The following is a 17,992-nucleotide window of genomic DNA, read 5'->3' as shown; positions in this document are numbered from 1 at the left end:
CTTTGTTTGCCTGGCTGGCTCTTTCCCCAGTGCACTGAGTCTGTTTGGGTTTCTGGGAGACAGTCCGTCAGTCCCTAAGCTCCTGGGCTTCCTGGGTTTGCTCAGTTTCCAGGCTGAGACAGACTTCAAACGGGACGCTCTCCAAACAGGACGCGTTCCCAACCAGTGCTCTCGGGCCACTGGAGAAAGCCGGACCCAGGCGCCCTGTGGCCTCATCTCTGACGGCAGGTCCGGTTTCCACTCCAGGGAACAGTAAGAGAGCAATGGATGTGAAGAGTTCTGTGTCCAAGGGATACTTTACAGCTGCTTCCAGTACTTCAAAGCCTCGTTCTGAACTTGGCTCCCCAGGGCTATCACAGAGGGGCCGGGCACCTTGGGAGCCTGGCCGCATATTTGTTAGGGTGGCAACGCTCGAATGACCATGGAGGTCACCAAAAGGTCTTAAATGCACCGAGACACCCTGGGACACAGTCGTGGGAGGCGAGAGTATCGGGACTAAGAGGACTAAGAGGGAGAGGCCGTGCAGTCTGTGGGCTCAGAGTCGCTGGCACTCACTAGCCAATCAGCAGCCTCCCTGAGCCTCCGCATCCTTGTCACCAAAATGGCACTAATAATATTGCCTCCCACACAGACAAAGTGAGACAGTGACTGCAGAACGATGCCCAGGGCAGTGCCCAGCACACTGAAAGTTCATTCAGGTCTCCAGTGATGATGATGATGATGATGATGGTAGCAACAGTGTCAAGGGTGGTGATGGTGCAGATGGCAGTGGAGAAAGTGGGGGCAATGTGGGAGGTGGTGGAGGTGTGTGAGGGGATGGTGAAAGCCATCATCACAGAGACACGTTGTCAAATTTAGGTTCTTCTGAATCATACTGTAGAGACCCACTCAGCCATTTTCCTGGCGTGGGGGCTGAGCGATTACCCCAAGAGAACTGGGGAGAACTTGGATAACCTGCTTTTCCTTGTTCCCCACGGGTCTCCTGGGGAGGAGGAGACCGGGCAGATCCTGCACAGGGCCCGTCTGCGTCACTGTGGAAGGGATGCAGCCACACTGTCATTCCCGCACCACAGCCTTCCCCACCCTGCAAGGTGCAGGTCCCCTGGGTCACCAGTGCCACCAAGCACCAGGGCATCTTGCCAAACAAGTAGCTTATCTGCCATCGCTCTTCTCCTCGCCACGGCTCCCTCTTTAGGCACAGGTGTCTGAATGCAGGCTGAAAAATGTCTGGTTCCCTTCTCATACAGACAACTCACTCCCAAGCGCCAATGCAGAGGTGGGTGCTTGGCTCCGTCTCTCCAGGACCCTGGGCTCAGTCACCCACTCTTCCGGCCCCCAGGCACCCGTGTTGGGCATTGGTCAACTGGTTTCTCCAAAACCAAACAAGCTGCTTGGAGATCAACCCCAGGACCTTGACCTTGGCAACAGGGCATCCGAACCAAAGCCCCCAAGATGGGACATCTGTGGGATATTTGAGTGTAGAAAGAAAATAAGCAAAACGGCCAAAGTCTGATGGGCCTGAAGTTCAGAAAGCCAGCAGCTTTGGCACCATGACTGCCCCAGTTTGCTTTCTGGTTCTGAGACTCTGGTCATCTAAACCCAGAGGAGGAAGAGGGAGAACGCTTCACTTTTCAGAACGCCTTTCACACCTCCCACGGCCCACAGGCAGCACACGGGTCTGACACAGGAGTAAACTGAGGCAGCAGAGTTACCCCCGTGGGCGGCGGTGACAGCCTGCTTCCTGGTGCTAGAAATGAGCCCACCATTCCCGTGACGAGCTGTGACAGTTACATCACAGGCGCGGCCGCCCCACGGCCACAGCTGCGAGGCGCTCTCAGCCAGGAGGCGCAGCACCGCGAGGCCCCAGAATGGGGGGGCAGAGACTCAAGGCGTGACTTGGCCAGGTGTCAGTTCTCGACAGCATTTTATTTATATGCTTTGGAGCCCGTGTTCTCGTTCTTCTTATCTTTCTTTTCCAAGGTATCCTGGCTACACACACACAACAGCTTAGTCCTTTTTTTTTTTTTTTTCTTTTAATCCTCACCCAAGGACATTTTTGCATTTATCTTCAGATAGAGGGAGAGAGGGAGGAAGAGAAAGAGAGAAACATCGACGTGAGAGAGACACATCGAGTGGCTGCCACCCACACGACCCAACCGGGGCTGAGGACAAACCATAACCGAGGTACGTGCCCTTAGCGGGAGCCAAACCCGGGTCTCTCTGGCCCACGGGCTGATGCTCTAACCGCTGAGCCAAACCGGCCAGGGCCAGCCTAGCCCTTTAAAAAAACAAACTCATTCAGGTTTAATGAGGTTTAACAGCTTAAGGAATTTCACAGGGTCCTAAGGCCACCAGATGAGCAGAGCCCATCAGCCCACCGGCTTCGACACAGACTCAGCCCTGAGCAGCCCCTGCCTCCCTCAGCTCCAGCCGCAGAGGGAGCAGAGCCAGCAAGAGGCGCGGTGAGCGCTGGTGGGTGGGGGCCCAGGAGACACCGAGGCGGGGAAGGGGACACTCACCGGGCATCGGTGGACCAGCCAGTAGGCCTTCTCCTGGCAGTCCAGTGCGTACCTGTCTGCTTTATCCCTCTCCTTTCCGGTCCTGAAAAGCCAAAAGCCGTGCTTTCTGTGTGTGTGTGTGGTTTTTAGATTTTTAATAGTTACATGAGTTTTTTTTCTTACAGTTTGCATTCAATATCATTTTGTATTACTTTCAGGTGGACAGCACGGTGGTTAGCCAATCACATACTTTGCAAAGTGTCCCCCTGACATTTCCATATGATCCCATATGGGCCCCGTACATAGCTACTTCGGGCTGGTGATGGGGAAAACCCCAACCTCAGGGAGCGGTCCTTCCTCCCTCTGGTCGGCTCCACTGTCACTTCAAAGAGTTTGTGCCAAGTCAGGGTTTTTCTGAGCCCGACTTACTACTACAAAAGGCTTTTTATGTTCCCTCTTATCTCTCGGTCTCCCCCTTTCCTGTCATGAACAGGAAACAATACTGTGCTTTGCTGCCACAGGACCAGGCAGCGTTCATTGTCCCTGCCTGGGCCCCATTCAGCACCATTTCCAGGGGACCTGCGCTCACACTCGGTAGCACTTGTTTTCCTAGGCAACGGGGGATGACGCACAGGCCTGCCTCCTACGAGACACAGTGGGCAGATTTGTTTGCCAGCTAACGTCTTGTGAATAACATAACAACGTCCAGAGACGCAGATGGGCGGAGAGGGCCATTCCAGAGGGGTGTTGTACCAACGTCCTCAGGAAATTAAATATAAACACTGTCACTCCAGCTTCCTCCTGCCAACGTAACTGGATTGTCTACCAGGTTAACTACCCCGTGTCCTCGGGAGCCGGAGGTACTGTGACTTTTCATGATGCTCGACAGCCTGATAAACAGTCGATCCTAATTTGCTCCCATAATCCTTTCTGGCTCCGCTTTTTTGGTCCACTCTGATGGGAGTGATTGGAAGAGAGATGTAATAAATGGAATCCCAGGGAGTCAGGGAATGGGGAATTGTTTTAGCTTGTCATATTATGATTTTTTTTTTTTTTTTAGCAAGGGTATCACATTCATCTATTCATTCACCTATTGATTGGTCTCCTGGTATGTTCCAAGCCCCTGGGAGCACACTGGTGAACCAGACAGACTGCCGTGGGCTGAATGTGTCCCACCCCAGGCTGTCCTGGGTCTCGACCCTGCAAGCTTGCAGCTGCTCTCCTGGCTTCTAGCTTGCCCACCACAGACCTTGGGACTTAATGCCCCCTAACTGAGGGAGCTAATTCCTCAGAACAAATCTATCCATATTTATATGCTGTTTGGTTCTCTTCTCTTAGAGAACCCTGACTAATCACCACCACGCCGGTTCCGAGGCTGCTTCGTGAGAACGGGGTCTCCGCCGTCCAGCCCAACCGTGCACCAGCAAGTCGGGAGCTGCCCGGATCGGACAGTCCGGGTAAGTGGAGCTGGGCCGGCTGGACTTACCCATTTTGCTAATCACGGTATCAGTCCCCAGATAGTCCTGACTCCCGCATTGCAGCATACAGGGATAGTGTACATCTCTGCCCGTCCGCCTTTGAAATTGGGCATGACCGTATGGCCTGCTCTGGCTAATGAATTGTGGGCAGAAGTGACATGTACCACTTGCGACCCGCGTAGCCCTGCCCCCCTACTGCTCGGGTAGCAGACAAAGCTGAGATGGTGCTGCTCCTTTAGCACAGGTCCCAGAGTGTGCACAAAGCATGCCAGGGCCCCAGCTGACCCCCAGCAGACGTGTCACACGAGCAAGAAGTGAGCCGTGTGGTTGCATGGCCCTGAGATGCGGGGCTGTTTGTGACGATAGCCGAGCCCCATCCTGACGGACACACCCGCCCAGCATTTCCACCTGGGCTCTGATGGGCAAGACAGTGTGCTGCAGGAGGATGTCAGCTCCACTCCCGATATGAGCAGCAGGCAAAAGACAGCAGCACTGGTTGGTGCTAACGTGGGAACCTGGTATCTCCCCTGCTTAAAACCTTTCTGTGGCTCCCCATGGCCCTATCTCCATCCTCACGTCTGCCAGTTCCAAGCTTTGGACTCTCCACTCCGGCCACAGGAAACCTCATCAAATGGAGAACACTGCCCTGCCTCCAGGCTCTGGTTGTCACGGTTTCTCCCAGCTCACTGCTCCGGCCACCATCACCATCCTGCACCTGGGTGCCTCCTATGCAGCCTCCAAGTTCAATGTCGCGTCTACGGCTCCTTCTGCAAACTGCCCCCTGTGGCTCTCACCCCAGTGCAGCACCATGAGCATCTGCCTGACCCGCTAGACTGTGTCTTCACACTCCCTATGCCTCCCCCGTGTTTCACACCCACAGGCCCAACAGAGGTTCATTTCACTGAACGGAAACAAGCAAGGGAGGGAGGAGGGACAACCAGAGGGCGAACATGACCTTTCACTCACCTGTACTGCTCTTTGGCCTGCATAATGACGAAGTCCCACTTGTAGTTGATTTTTTTGTTCAAGAAATTGTAATTTTCCTAAGGAAAGAAGACAGAGTGAGAACACTGGGTCCCGTGACCTATGCCACGTGCAGCGGGCAGAAGCCTAAGTCAACGAGGGGTGCCCCCGACTCTGCGCAACTGGGCCCAGCCGAAGGGCCTGCGCCCCAGTTCTGCCAAGGTGTTCACTTAAGGGGAAGCACCAAATTTGCAAAAAGCCTTTTTAAAGACACGTATCCCAAATCTTCTGAGGAAGAAGGGAGCAGTGTGAGGAGGGACACGGAGACTCGATAGTCAACAACGGAACATCACAGATGCCCGAAGATAAGACTAGCCCGGCTGTGACGCTGTTCTTCTAAAACCGTGTCTGTAGAGAACGAGACCAGCAGAACTGATACCCTCTGCCCAGACACTGAGCCTTCTGGGCATCAGCGTGTGTCCTTTGAGAAACCTGACTCATCTGGCCTGAAACCAAAGTCTGTCCTATTGTCCCATTACGAACGCAAATTCAAATCTGTTCACCAAATAATATGCAGTTTCACACATATTTATTCATATTGTTTGGGGACACGTGCTTAAATTACAGCAGGAGAAACTGAAGCTCAATGTGCAGAAGAACTTACTTCAGGGAACTGCTTCTAAATGGATGGATGGATAATGGACAGATGCTGGATGGAGAGATAGATGAGTGGATGGCTGAATGGAGCAATGGATGGATGCTAGATGGTCAAATGGATAAATGATGGATGGATGGATGGATGGATGGATGGATGGATGGATGATGGACAGAAGATGGATGATGGATAAGGATACATATGAATGTAGCAATGGGGGAAACAGAGGGGGGAAAAAGCTCAAGACTCTATTCCACTCAATTATAATAACCTTTAGAAAGTATCTCTGTACCTTTTCATGTTCTTCTAAAACCCCTTTCTTCTTGATATTTCGCTTGGTCAGATAGATGGCTGGAGAAGAAAACAATGTACATTTTCCATCATCAGATTTCTAAAGTTCATCTGCAGCCTCCCTGTGCGTGAGGCTGCCCTGCTCAGCCTGGGGGAGAGGACACTCCGCACACCCGCCCTCTTCCCTCGGGAGCACTCCCAACACAGACGTGTACTGACATAAAGGCCATGATGACAGCAAGACAAATGTCACCAATGCCAGTACATAAGCGGCACGTTAAGCATCGCCAAAGGCGTGAGGGGGAGGGCAGTTACCATAGTCCGTGTCTTCGGCTGGCCACAGCTGGGTCGGCCAGAAATACGGCGTCTACAAAAGAAACCAGGCAGCCTCACTTAGACAGTGGGCTGTGGCCCAGCAAGCCCCAGCCATGTGCCTTAAGAGATAAAAGTTCCTTAGTCCCCCCACCCCACCCCCCACCATTTCTACAGCCCTGATCCGTGAGGATTAGAAGCCAAGCAACTATCTTTGTAGATAAGATTAACCCCGTGTTAATTTCCGAAGCCCAGGCCCAGACGCACCTGAAATCGGTAGAGGCTGCCGTCGGGCTTGAGGACGAGATTCTTGGGGTCCTGCAGGGGGTAAATGTAGCCGTACTTGACAATAAAGTTGCCCAAGTTCTGCGCCTCTGGGGAGAAGCAGTTGAGTCATGGATGTTGTGAGCAGTGGCCGAAGGTAGGAGCTCATGACCCAGCCCGCACACAGCACCCCAATTCCAGGAGAGATGCCCCCATCCTAACAGCACTTCGGTCAAGGACAGTGGTTCCTGCACTTGGCTGTGGGCCAGTCTCAGCTGGGGAGCATGCTGACAGGAGGGTTCCCCAGCCAGCCCCCCCCCCCAGGAATGACAACTTGGTAGGTCTGGAGGGGAGCCAGTGAACCCGAAAGCTACCAGGTGCTACAGGTGGTCCACTGTAGGCTTTTAGGGGTGACAGGTGGGGAAATCCTGAAGAAGCTTTTTTGGACCCTTTGGGTCTGCGAAAGTCCCCAGGAGCCGGGAGCAGAAACCTCTGCCTGACCAATGGACAGTCCTTACTCCCTGGGAAAGGAGGCTACTGTTGACTTCTCTCCCACGTCCAGACCCTCCAGCCCCTCCCACCTCCCCACTCCAGGTCTTGTTGCTGACTGTGCACCATTAAAGGAAAAGCATCCCGGCTCTTAGAGGCACCAGTGAAAGCAGGTGTGTTCCATCACTGAGAGAGTCCACCAGGCCCACCCTGCCCAGGACCCCACCACATGCCATCCCGTAGCTCAGCCTCCGAGCCTTGGGAAGACATTCGCCCAGCCACCCCTTCACGTCTCACCCCCTCCATCAAAGATCCTCATTTTTTATGTCTTGTCCCAACAGCCTTTCTTTCCAGTGGGAAATCTGGTCCCCAGATTCTTTCTGCTCCATTCCATCCTTCAGATTGCTGCCAAACACCCTAGCCTAAACGGGACTGTCATACACACTGCCGTGCTCAAGCCCCACCCCCCGCCCCGCTTCCTGTTGCCTAGTTCCCAGATAAAACGGGAGTCTGGAAATATGCGTTCCCCTCCCCCCACTGCCCTCCAAACCCAGAAAGAGGCATCTCTCCCAGCTTCCCCCCCGCCCCCCCCGGCACCTCTCCGTTCCTTGTTCGTCCCATTTCTCCAGACAGACCCTCCGAGCTCCCCTCCACGATTCACAAGTATCACTTCTTTTGAGACCAAGTGTGCGGATGCATCGCCCCCTCCAAAAAACCTTTCTTGACTGACTCCTCCCCAGTTTCCCCTGTCATTGACATGCTCTCAATGTTTTGTATGAAACCATTGTGTCCCCCAGTCCTCATGCCTTCACGTTGGATTCTGGTTGTTTTACACCTGAAGGCCTTGTCTCTTCAATTAACATGTCAGTTTCTCAGAGACCCAGGCTAAGCGTCCATGGAGTCTTCACCCTGCAGAAATGCTGGTGTGCTACGCATGGCAGCCCTTGGTAAGGGTGCTAGAACAGCTCTCACCCAGACTGGAGACCCAAAGGCGCTGGACCAGCCACTGTAGGACATCACTTCCTGCAAAACAGAAGTATGCGGCCATCGTCAGAGCCTCCTAACACACCCGCTGACCTCCACGCTGTGGCCTGGCTGGCCTCCCCCTGCTCAGCTGTGATCTCATCCCTCTTGTGCTCAAACTGTTTGGGGCTCCCCTCCACCCCTACCCCACCGTGCTCCGTGCAGATCCTGCAGCCCGTACGTCGGAGCCAGCCATGATCTGACTCTGGCCAGATTTCCAGCTTAACCTCCCCTATACACCCTCAATCTCTACTTCTCTCGTGGTATTCCTTTTCTTATCTTCCAATAATCTGTGCATAGACTCAAGTCGAAAGTAAACAGTCTAAGTCTTAACACTGAAAGAAACAGACTCCAGGTGAGCTATCTGTGGAGCCGTAGATGGAGCCCAAACACATGGGCTAAGTCAAAGCCTGTGGTGGGGAGAAAAGTGGGGGTGGGCTGAGAAAGGGGACTGATTCTCCTGGACCCCCAAGTTCCTGGGGAAAGCTGAGAGTCGGAGAATTCTGACCTGGCCTTCCAGGTCACTGCGAAGGCACTTCTGTGAAAGGAGGAGGGTGGGGCTGATTTTAGTAACTCTGTAGGGCGGATTACGACTTTGGCCAGTAGAATGTGGGTTCCACAGTTACCCTGAGTCCTGCAAGTCTCAGGGGCTGGCCTGGGAACAGTGCAGAGTGAAGGCTGGGGTGAAAAAACAGGAAGGGCAGAGAGAGACGAGGTCAGGAGAGAACGTGCATCCCGCTAGTGCTTAGAGAAGTCTCTTTTCTGTATCCAATATGCCTCCGGGGGAACAAACCCTTCTCTGCAACCCCCGAATCATAAAGCATATGCCACACATTTCTCAAAATGCATTCTTATTTTGGGGTCCAGCTCTTTCTGTCCATACTCTCCAATGCTGCTCTGCACCCCTTTACCCCACACCCAGAGGAAGGACACGGGGCATCATCCCCATGGGTAGCTAAGAAGAGTCTATGAATTTGAAGGCAGGGGAGGGTGGAATGAAGGCCAGTTGTTTTCTGCCAAATGGTTTTTATTTTCTGCCACCTGATTTCATTAAAACCAAAACAAACAGAAAGTGACAGTAAATGTCTTTTAAATGATCTCCTAGGCGGAATGGCTTTGCAAAGTAACCTTACTGATTCTTTTTCTCCTTCCCTCTGGCCCCTTCCTCAGAACGAACCTGCAGTCTGGCAATCAGCAAAGCACTCTGTAAAGGGCTAGACACAGGGGAGGGGAACTTTTTTCTGCCAAGGGCCATTTGGATATTTATAGCATCATTCACGGGCCATAGAAAATCATCAACTTAAAAATTAACCTGTTAGCCTGGCCTGTGTAGCTCAGTGGATTGAGCATCGTCCCATGGACTGAGAGGTCTGGGTTCAATTCTCAGTCAGGGCACATGCCCAGGTTGCAGGCTCGATCCCCAGTAGGGGGCATGTACGAGGCAGCCGATCGATGTTTCTCTCTCTCTCTCTCTCTCGAAATCAACAAAAAAAATTTTTTTAATTAACCTGTTATATTTGGTCAGGCTAACTTGATGAGGCGTGTGATACTAGCTGGTATTGATTTCAAGGGCCTTATACAGCCCGCAGGCCGGATGTTCCCCACCCCTGGAGAGAGTAAATATTTCGGTTGACCCAGCCAAAGACAATACATAAATGGGGACGTGGATGTGCTCCAATAAAACCTTATTTACAAACATAGGCTGCAGGCCAAGTTTGGCCCACGAGCTACAGGTGGCCAGCCCCTGCGTGTGGTCTGTTCCAGGACAAGACTAAATTACAAGACGCGTTACCTGTCATGGCATGAGGGATGCTGGTGACCAGCATCTTCTGGTTCTGCACTCTGACCCCCGTCTCTGGGTGCTGCATGTCCTTCACTAACGCCTCAATCTGCAAGACACAAGCGAACAGCCTGGCTGAGCAGAACCGTTTCAGAGGCTGTCGGGGCTTTTTCGCAGCACTGAGGGACCAAGGGACACCAAGATGAACACGCAGAGCGTGCCACCGGGGTGGCACTGGGTGACCCTCATGCAGTGCCACCAGAACTGACTGTGCTCCACAGACACGCATCCCTCACGGACTGTGAGCTCAGAGAGACTCACTGTGACCTGGAGATTCCGCAGAGGCTGCCAGGAGAGGGTGGGACTTGACAGAAAGGATTTTCCTGGACAGAAAGTCAGAGGACAGCACGAGATGCCTGCCCAGGGTGCGAGAGGGACAGAGAACAGTGGAGACGCGGCTGGAACAACAGGTGGAGGCCAGATCACAGTGGGCCTCGAATGCCCCTCCCGTGGTGTGGGTTTGGTTCCAGCAGCTGTTTCTGAGGACGAGCACAATCTGGTCTGCGTTCTGGAAGTGGGGTCTGGGCCAGCGGGAAGACACGAGTAGGAAGGGTGGCACGGCAGGGAAAAGCAGGGACATCTCTTCAGAGCTATTGCTAGAGTCTGGTCGGGGAGTGATGGGGTGTCGCCATTGCCACGTCAACCCCTCGGTCTGTTCTCAACAGCGCAGCGGGAGTGAGTCTTCATTATTCTGGACGTTACCTCTGCACTCAGAACCCTGCAAGGGCCGTTCCACTCAGTCAATGGCCAAGTTTCCCTCTCTGGAAGCCAGGACAGCTGTGCACAGCTGGGCCTGAAGCCAGGACAGCTGCACACAGCTGGACCTGAAGCCAGGACAGCTGCATACAGCTGGACCTGTCTTCGCGGAGGGTTGCACCTGAAAACCAACCTGTCCACTCCCCAAGCTAAAAGAGCTCACTGGTCTACCTGCTTCCTGCAATTGAACTAACCTGGTTACATCACCGTTATTCTTCTGCAATTTAATGCAATGACACTCTCTAAAGCTGTGTGGCCCTGTACAGTCAACAATGTCCCTTTACAGTTGGCATGTGCCTGTGGTCCAAACAAAAGGAACTTAAGCCTCTCACAGCCTCCCAGTAGGATTTCCTTTGTCTACTACCTGGAGAATTTCCTCTTTAAATTTCCTTCCTCTACCATAAAAAGAGTACATTGATAGTACGTATCCAACCAATTGATATGGTTTTATAATCTCTTAGAATCTAATTAATTGTGTGAAAATGCTTTATGAGGCAAAATATATGTTATACAGGCATAAAGATATATAAGGATAAAGACATAGAAACATAAAGAGAGATGCTTTGTGAGGAGACATATATGTTACTGGTTGTTGATAGAACCATCAGTAATAGCATTTGTACAATTAGTGCATCTTAGAAACTTCACATGCAGGGCTGTGTTCAGAGCCTGGGAGTCAGAACCGAGCTCGACCCCCCCAGTGAAATACATGTGGGGGAAACAACAAGGTAAAGAATACTTCCGGTCCTGGGAGAGTTGGGAAGACATTTGTAGGAAAATAGAAATTTAACTAAGAGAAACACTGGCGATCTGGGTGCATAAAACGCTCCGTTCGAATCCCTGCTCCAATGTATGAGCTAGATAAATGGCTACATCTCACTAAGACTCGTTTCTCTGTAAAATGGATTGCAAGTAGCTCGTCATCAGAGGAATGATGTGAAGATGAAAGGAGATTGATCACGTAAAGCACTTCCCATCGCGCTATGCATCGAGCAAGTACTCACCAGATGGCAAGAGCAGACGGAATTTTGCACCAAAAACTAGGGAAGGTGCCTAATGGAATAAGAGCCAGGAAGAAGAGGATGGTTGAGATGATCAAAAACCAGTGTACCCAGAGGATGAGTAGGATTTCCCTAGACAGTGAGGAAGGGGCTGTACGTAGAGGGAGGGAGCGAGGGAGGAATCGTGGGAGGGCCCCGGCTTCTCTACGCCTGGAAAGTGAGGACCTGGAAACCGGAAGCTTTGTGGCACATGGTTGCTGGGAATGCAAAATGCAAACGGTATGGAGGTCCCTCCAAAAATTACACAGAATGGCCATATCATCCAGCAGTCCCGCCTCTGGGTGTTTATTGAAGAGTTGGCATCGGGATCTCGAAGAGGTATTAGCACTGTGTGTTCACTGCAGCGCTATTCACAACTGCCAACACGTGGAAACCACCGATGTCCACCGATGGAGCGGCAGAGAAGAGAACAGGGTATGTGCAAACAGTGGGGAGCACGCGGCCTTTTCAAAACAGAAAGTCTGCACTAGGAGAACATGGATGAACCCGGAGGACACTTTGCTAAGTGATAGGAGCCAGTCACAGAAGGACGCAGGTGAGGTGTCTAATGGGCAGATTCATAGAATCAGAGTGAAATGGTGCTTCCAGGAGCTGGGGCGGGGGGGGGGGGGGGGGAATTGCTAATAAAAGGGCGTTAAGTTTCAGGTAAGCAAGATGGATAGTTTCTGGGGGTCTGCTCTACAATATTGGACACGGAGATAACAATATTGTCTGTGCACTTCAAATTCTCATATGAAATGCTTCTGCCACAATAAAATAAAATCTAAAAGTAGAGCCTTAGACAGAGGTTGACCCAGCTGCACTGGAGGGGGGAAGCAATCCCGCCAAGGGGTCCTAAATTGGACGAATGAGACCCGCCACCTGCCCTCCTGAAGCCTGGAGGTTCCCACCTCCCCCAGGAGGGAGGGGGGTGTGGGACAATGCCCTGGGTCAATGCTGAGGGCTGAGATTCCTCTTTTAATCTGTTGCTAAACCCGTATTTGCGCGCCTGAACCCCAATCGGGAGAAACAAGCAGGATCAGGAGCACGGTCGGGGTCACTCCGGGCACAGGGCCAGCAGCTCAGCCAGCAGGACCCAGGCGGTGCCTGGGGCTCCCTGTGCCAGACTGACCACAGGCTGCTCCCATGTGCAAGGGCACTTTCTGGGCTTAGACGTGTTCGGGAACCTGACGAGCTGCAGTCCTCGTCTTCACAGTGAGAAGGCCAGGCCCCTGGTCAGCAGAGCTGCGCAGCAGCAGACGAGCAAAAGGCGGGGCTGGGAGTGGCCCCGCTCCTCCTGGACGTGGCCAGGGGACCCAGGAGCCACGGGCTGCAGGAGTCACTCCTTCCTGAGTTCTCAACCAACCACCAGCCATGGATGTAAATGCTACTTCAAGAAGTGCCTGATGTTTTGACGTGAGAGCCTGCCAGATGAAACTCGACATTTCTTTTAAAATAATTTTTAGAGGAAACAGCAGCATCTCATGGAAACAGAGGACCCGGATATTGGAGAAGACATAGAAACCCACCTTAAGAGTCAGACACCTGAGTTTCCCAGAGAGAAAGTCAGGGGATTTGATCCCCTCTTCAATTTAAATAAATTTTAAAAATCTACTTGTAAAGAATTTGAAAATAACCTCCAGAGGAGGAATAATGAGAGTTATTTTTAAAGCACAATGAAGGGAGTCAGATTTCTCTCTAGCAGGTGTATCACCCTCCCCAGAAAGGATGGGGGCATCACAGGGACCTTGAGAACATTTCCAGGGAGTTGGGCCCATGGGTATGTCAATCAGTTTTCCCCAGGACTCTCCTTCTATCAATTCCTTGGAGGGGTCTCCTCAGTCGCTCAACAAGAAAACAACAGGACTCTGGTTGGTGGCACTGCCTCTGAGAAACTCTGTTAGGGGCTGAAATGTGCCCCCTCCAAATTCATATGTTGATGTCCTAACCCCCAGGACCTCAGAATGTGACTCTGGAGATAGGGCCTTTAAAGAGGTAACAAAGTTAACATGAGGCCATCAGTGTGGCTCCTAATCCAATATGACTAGTGTCCTTTTAAGAAGAGGAGGTAAGTCACAGACACACACAGAGGGAAGACCATGAGGACCCAGGGAGAAAGCGGCCGTCTCCAAGCCAAGAAGAGAGGTCGCAGACGAAACCAACCCTGCCCACACCGTGATCTCCAGACTCCAGAACTGTGAACAAATAAATGTCTGTTGTGTAGGCCACCCAGCCTGTGGCCTCTGTCGTGGCAGCCAGACCAGATGAGTGTTTGCTTTGTTTCCTCTTACACCTCATCAGAAAACCCCTTTGCCCATCACAGACAGGAGAGGGTCTGAATTACTTCCCAAGTTCTCCAGGAGTGAGAAGCCCATGCCTTTCTGCTGCCAACTTCTGCCCGGCGAGCATCCCTTTGGAGATGAGGAAGAAGATAGCCATTCCTCCCAACCCCCCAGAGTCAATGCCCCTCCTAACCAGCCTCAGCTCCCCAGCACCTCCAAGGAGCCCCATCTCCTTCCCAAGCAACAGATAAATGTCACGGAGCCAAGCTGTGCTGGACCCCGTCTGACCCCATGTTGGGGGCAGAGGTGACGGGGTGTCAGCCCACGTTGCTTCTCACGGTGCCAACGTGCTGCGGTGTGACTGCGGGCGTGACAGGGAACCCCCACATCACGAAGGAGCAGAAATGATGGCTGTGGCGGCCTCCACATCCCACCCTCCACGCCCACACCCACTCCTCGCATTAAGAAGCTGTCACTCACTGCAAGATCTGTGGGCTGGAATTTTCCTTTCAGCTGGAGAAGGCTCCCAGGGGTGGGTGATAATAATCAGGACTTTTCTGTACCAAGATGCAGAAAGTGACCCAGAGCCACGGGGTTGTTTTGCTAACAAAGCAGAAGGGGCTCCTGCTAATACATCTGACCACATGGAGGCCAGCTGACCTCCTGGCCATCTGACCGCAATGTCTGGTAGACCCTCACAAGTACCATACCCTAATCAGTGCTCATAGTCGTTCCCCAAACCCTGCTCTTTACACCCGGGTCAAAAGCCCAAGGAGCATCCTAGATGACCCCAGCCGAGGTGGCCAACATCTGTTGATTCTGCTTTTGTTTTTGATGTGTCTCCTGTCTGCCCACCAAATCCTGCCTCAGTGGAATGTCTGGCCCCCATCCTGGACTGTCAGATTCTGCCCACCTGGCACCTGCATGTTTACAGGCACATCTCCAGCTTCCAATGCATCTGCCAGCCGAGGCACTGTTGACATCTGGGGCCAGATCACTCTCTGCTGTGGGGCTGGCTGTCCTGTGTGCACTGTAGGATGTCTAGCAGCATCCTGCCTTTACCCATGAAATGCCAATGGCATCCCCCTCCCAGCTGTGACAACCCAAAACGTCTTCAGAATTTGTCAAATGTCCCCAGGGGCTTCCATCTTAGCTATGCATTTAAATTCTTGGGAAGCGTTATTTAAAATACCAATGCCGGACCTGGTCGGGTGGCTCAGTTGATTAGGGCATCGTCCTGACATGCCAAGGTTGCAGGTTTGATCCCCAGTCAGGGCACATACAAGATTCAACCAGCGAAAGCACAAATAAGTAGAACAACAGATTGATGGGAGTTGAGGCTGGGGTGGAGGAGGGGAAGGCTGGGGTGGAAGAGAGGAAACTAGGGTGAAGGAGACAAGAGTGGGGTGGAGGAGAGCAAGCTGGTGGCCAAGACTCCAGTCAGAAGGCCAAGGTAAGGAGAAGAAACTCGTCTAGATAGCAGTCATGATGGAAAGAAGCCTGAGATTCTGATGACAAACAGAATGTCTGCAGACAAGCACTCTCCAAGCCCCAAGCCTGCTCTGTCTGGGAGAAAGAAGGCAGTCTGGGAAATCCTGGTGGCTGACTTGTACCTTTCAGCCAAGGAGTTCCGGTGGTTTCTTCTGCTTTAGGAGCTGGTGTCTGCAATATCAGTTCTCAGGCTTCTCTCTGAGTGAGACAACATTCCGACTTTTTTTTTTTTTTAAGGAGAAGCCTCACACGCTTCTTGAAGTGGACAGAACGAGTGTGACCACCCGTCCCGGTGTGCCCGGCACTGTCCAGGTTTTAGCACTGAAAGTCCTGGGCAAATCAGGAAAGTCAGGCACTGGCTACACCCATCTGCTGAGCTCTAGGGGCGCAGAGCAGGGCTCTGCTTGTCACAAAGCATTCAGCTAATTCGACTCAACACGATAAGCCTAAGATGGTGGACACTGCACCGTGACAAGTGGCTGTGGAGGGAAGGAAGGGTGGACAAGTGACCTAGGACCTAATCCTCTGACGATCTCTTCAGACGCTGGTTATCTTAAGAGTTCAGGACAAAATGATCTACTTTGTTCCCAAATATACCACCCCACACGATGTATTCTACCTCCCCCATGACCACAGAACACCCTGTGCCTGGCCACTTGGCCTCAGAAAGTCTCAGTGATGGAAGAGAAAACATTCTGACTTCTACTACCAGCAAAGAGACCTGAGATAAGCAGATACACATACTCGAATGAGTGATCTGGGGTGCTGGGAGTGGGGTGTCCCTTTATCCTATACATCATGTCATTTCTCGATCAATGTGTACACAGCCACCACACGTGCACACAAACTCACGCGCGCGCAATGAAAATATCGCTGTTTGGGATCCGATAAATAACCAAAAATGTTCATTTAACATCTGGATGCCTTGTAACAATACCAGGAGACAGTCACATCTGACAGCCGGGGCTGGACCTCCTGGTGCCCTCCTCTCCTAAGTAACAGGTTGTTCTGAGCCTCCAGCAGACCATCGCCCCGCCTCCGGTTCTCCACTATAGATAGGTTCCATGGAAACCTAATTACTACAGTCTTTAAACACACACACACACACACACACACTGCAAATAAATCATTTACTGGCAGCAGCAGCAGCAGCAGCAGCATTAATGGACCACACGGGATGCCCTCCACTCCTGCCCACACGCTCCGAGCCTCCCGGCATCTCCGCGGACACTCCCCCGAGCTGGGTCCCTGCCCACCTCCCAGGGCCCGGGTGACCGACCACGCTTACCTTCTGGAGAAAGGCCATCCTCGGCCTGTACTGCTGGCCTTGGTGTCGGATAGTCATCCTGGACCCTGGATGAATTCGGAACCAGAACCCAAAAGGGGAGAGAAAAGCAGAAGCCTGCAAGTGAAGGAGCCAGTGTGCCTCGTACACACCCGTAAGTCCAAGGGAGGTGGGGGGACCGGGAGGGCAGGGGGCCCGGGCGGCGGCTGCCTGCAGGGTCCCTTTACTGGCGCTGGGCTCACGCCCCTGGGAAAGCAGCTGGAATCTGAGCCAGCCAATCAGTGACCCGCGCCGCGAGCTCATTAGCATGCGCTGCGCTGCACTTACCTGACGCCAGGGGGCGGTGTCTGGCGCCGCCGGAGCCCAGCAGAGCCTCAGGTGAGACCTGTGTGCGTGTCAGAGACTCGCGAGTGGGAGGAGCGAGCCTTTAAACTCTCGGCGACAGATCCTCCCACTCACTGGACGGAGTTATGTACAGAAGTGGGACAAGGCAACCTTACTAATAAGCGCGATATATATAGTTCCTCTCCCGGCTCTGCCACTAGCCAGCTGGGCAACCTTGAGCAAGAGCCTTCAAGTCTCTAGGTCTCCATTTCTTTATCTGAAAGGTTTTTTAAAAATGAGATAATAATATCCACCGGAGGATTGCTATAGCATTGAATGGAGAAATGTATGATACAGTGCTTGGTCCTCACCAATGCTTAGAAATGCTTAGGGGGAAAATGATAAGTGGAATTGGTGAGGTGCTGGTTAATGAAAGAAAGAAAGTGAAGGAGAAAGAGAAGTCAATTTTAGTCTCTACTGGACCAGCTGCCTGGTCTAAGCAAATTGTTTTACTTCTCTGGCCCTAGTGCTTTCATGCCTGGAAAATGAAAGGGTGACCCTCCTAAGTAATCATCAGAACCCTAAAATAAAGCACCTTTTCCTATGTGTACAAGTCAGATGGCCATTGATTGTAGCAGATAAAATGTTTAAGTTGGAAGAAAACAAAGAGATTTGCCTCAAAAGGCACAGTCAACCCATGTCCCTTTAAAGCAGCAGTTCTTACCTGTATCTTTGGAGGTACATTACACACCTGTAAGAACCTGATGAAAGCTATGAACACTCTCCTGGGAAACGTGGCTGTGTGTGCACATGCACACACACTCACACACCACTGATTCAAGTGTGCAAACATTTTTAAGGGGTTTATGCTGGTCCCCTTTGGAGCTTTCCATGGACTCCTGACTCAGAGCCAGACACCCCCCACCCACTCCGCCTCTAGAGGACCCTGAACCCTACAGGGGTTCATCACTGAAAAGTATGTCCCTGGTGTGAGCTGAGAC

At 52.3% G+C, this 17,992-nt stretch overlaps 1 protein-coding gene across 3 annotated transcripts in view; it reads right to left on the bottom strand.

Annotated features, from left to right (window-relative positions):
• RGS9 (regulator of G protein signaling 9) overlaps positions 1-16,851 on the bottom strand; it is a 51,766-nt gene extending 34,915 nt beyond the window's left edge. For all 3 annotated transcript variants that reach the window (XM_036268376.1, XM_036268377.1, XM_036268378.1), the window contains exons 1-8: positions 16,671-16,851; positions 9,766-9,862; positions 7,923-7,973; positions 6,465-6,571; positions 6,201-6,252; positions 5,887-5,945; positions 4,943-5,019; positions 2,520-2,601 (exon numbers count right to left, since the gene is read on the bottom strand). In XM_036268376.1, the coding sequence (XP_036124269.1) occupies positions 2,520-2,601; positions 4,943-5,019; positions 5,887-5,945; positions 6,201-6,252; positions 6,465-6,571; positions 7,923-7,973; positions 9,766-9,862; positions 16,671-16,727 (582 nt within the window). In that variant the 5' untranslated portion in view covers positions 16,728-16,851. The remainder of the gene's footprint in view (positions 1-2,519; positions 2,602-4,942; positions 5,020-5,886; positions 5,946-6,200; positions 6,253-6,464; positions 6,572-7,922; positions 7,974-9,765; positions 9,863-16,670) is intronic.
• Positions 16,852-17,992: the final 1,141 nt, after the last annotated feature.

The sequence above is a fragment of the Molossus molossus genome, unplaced genomic scaffold, assembly GCF_014108415.1.
Source record: "Molossus molossus isolate mMolMol1 unplaced genomic scaffold, mMolMol1.p scaffold_m16_p_19, whole genome shotgun sequence".
In the NCBI taxonomy this organism is placed as follows: domain Eukaryota; kingdom Metazoa; phylum Chordata; class Mammalia; order Chiroptera; family Molossidae; genus Molossus; species Molossus molossus.
The sequence above is the reverse complement of the archived record's forward strand: the minus strand, read 5'-3'. Positions and strand labels throughout refer to the sequence as shown.